The 1,698-nt window shown below is 41.4% G+C and overlaps 1 protein-coding gene across 2 annotated transcripts in view; it reads left to right on the top strand.

Annotated features, from left to right (window-relative positions):
- Positions 1-308: 308 nt before the first annotated feature.
- Positions 309-1,698, top strand: part of LOC147464274 (uncharacterized) — a 42,964-nt gene continuing 41,574 nt past the window's right edge. Inside the window, exons 1-3 of one of the 2 annotated variants that reach the window (XM_086513819.1) lie at positions 309-503; positions 568-638; positions 713-835. In XM_086513819.1, the coding sequence (XP_086369945.1) occupies positions 374-503; positions 568-638; positions 713-835 (324 nt within the window). In that variant the 5' untranslated portion in view covers positions 309-373. The remainder of the gene's footprint in view (positions 504-567; positions 639-712; positions 836-1,698) is intronic. The other variant, XM_086513822.1, reaches the window with a different exon arrangement.

Genomic DNA, 1,698 nt, shown 5'->3' with positions numbered 1-1,698 from the left:
TCAAAGCTCTGAGCTGCTTCTTTGCGAACTGCTTCTGAGGGAAATTGAGTAGCGCAGAGTGCTTTTTTTTATTTTAATCGCTTCGTAGCTTTTTACACGGCGTTTTCTTTTATTTAGAGCTTTCATGTTTAAAAAAAAAATAAATCTAATGCCACGTGGTGGCTTCTTCGTTCAGATACTAGAAAAAGAGCCTTTGGCTCACCAAGTAAAGACCAACTTCAAAAAAAAGGTGGGGCGGGCGCCCCAGTGTGATAGGGGCCTTAGAGTTCCTAGGGGAGATTCCACTAAATAAAACCGAAGAAGAGAAAAGCCTTTGATAAGCTCACCGGCACATTTTAGGCTAGCTGGGTTGAGGGTTCTGTTTTGGCATACAATGGCTGCTAGGCTATGCTCTGAGGCGGTGCGAAGTAGCAGTGTTCTCTCCCGTTCCCAACATCCGCTATGCCAACTCTTCGTTCTGGGCCGTGGCGAGCGCGCCTTCTCCACCGACAACTCTTATTCAGGTGATTGAGAGAGAGAGAGAGAGAGAGAGAGAGAGAGAGAGAGAGAGTTTTTCTTGTATTGTAGGTCAGCAAATGCGGATAGAAAGGTTATGGCGCGAGTTTTATCTGGGCTCAAACCACTGGAGAACTAAAGAGGTGAGTGAATGCTCGTTTTGTTTTGTCTATTGCATTGATGGTTTCTCAATTCTCAGGCCTGAACTCGATGCAAGGGTCTGGATGAGCTTTTATGGATAGAAGATGGCGGAACACATGCAATTAAGAAGGGTCAACAGTATCCTTTACCTGGTACTCAGCAGCTGAATGGACCTCCACCAGGAGCAGCGACAACACCGGTATGCGCTCTTGTGTTTTCTTGGGCCGATTTGACTCAATTTTCTGTCTTCTTTGTTTGCTAATTAGCCTAAAGTATCATTTTAAGCTGAAGCATGTGGCTTTATACTTGATCTGAGCCACACAACAAAGCAAGTTATTGCGATTTTTACATTTAAAAGAACAATATTTTTAAACAAAATGGGCCCTTCTAAATGGATGCAATCAACAAGGGAGCACTCCTTCACACATTATGATGGCGTTCAATCTAGGCAATTGACTGCTTGAAAGTTTGAATAATAGGTGCTGTATCAAACAATAATAGGTGATTCCTGCAAGTAGATCATGATATGCTATTCTCGTGTAATTGGGAGCTTTTTGGGCTATGAGAGCCATCTTTGTTTGAGTTAAAGTGAAGTTGTTGTGAGCAAAGGCTACCAATGCAATAGAGAAGTATCTGAGTAATACGAAAAATTCCTTGCTGACCATATGCTACCGATTTTAAAGATGTAGTTGACTAGACTTGACTCAGTTTGCCTTATTTATTGAGCAAGTTCTCGTCATGTACTCTTTAGAAACTTGCATCTACCAAATGACACTGATGGCATGAGTAGGGAATATCGCAGCTATTGTGCAAGCTATGCCTGATCAAGGTGGGAATCTGGTGATCTTATTCTTCTAAGCAGGCGAATTTAAGGCTGCATCTGTTAAGCATTCAACATTGTGTTCAAACTGGTTATACATTCCTTCTTCTAGGTTGGGACGTTCTTATTCTAGTCTTTAAGTTCTAGGAATTTTCTCTCTTATCTATTTCTTATGTTGTTGTATTCAATTGAACTGCACTTGTGTGCTTGTTCTTGTTTTTGCAATTTTTGTGATTGTTTTC

The sequence above is a fragment of the Adiantum capillus-veneris genome, chromosome 1 (assembly GCF_014529385.1).
Source record: "Adiantum capillus-veneris isolate H3 chromosome 1, ASM1452938v2, whole genome shotgun sequence".
NCBI lineage: Eukaryota > Viridiplantae > Streptophyta > Polypodiopsida > Polypodiales > Pteridaceae > Adiantum > Adiantum capillus-veneris.
This window is presented reverse-complemented; position numbering and strand designations above follow the sequence as displayed.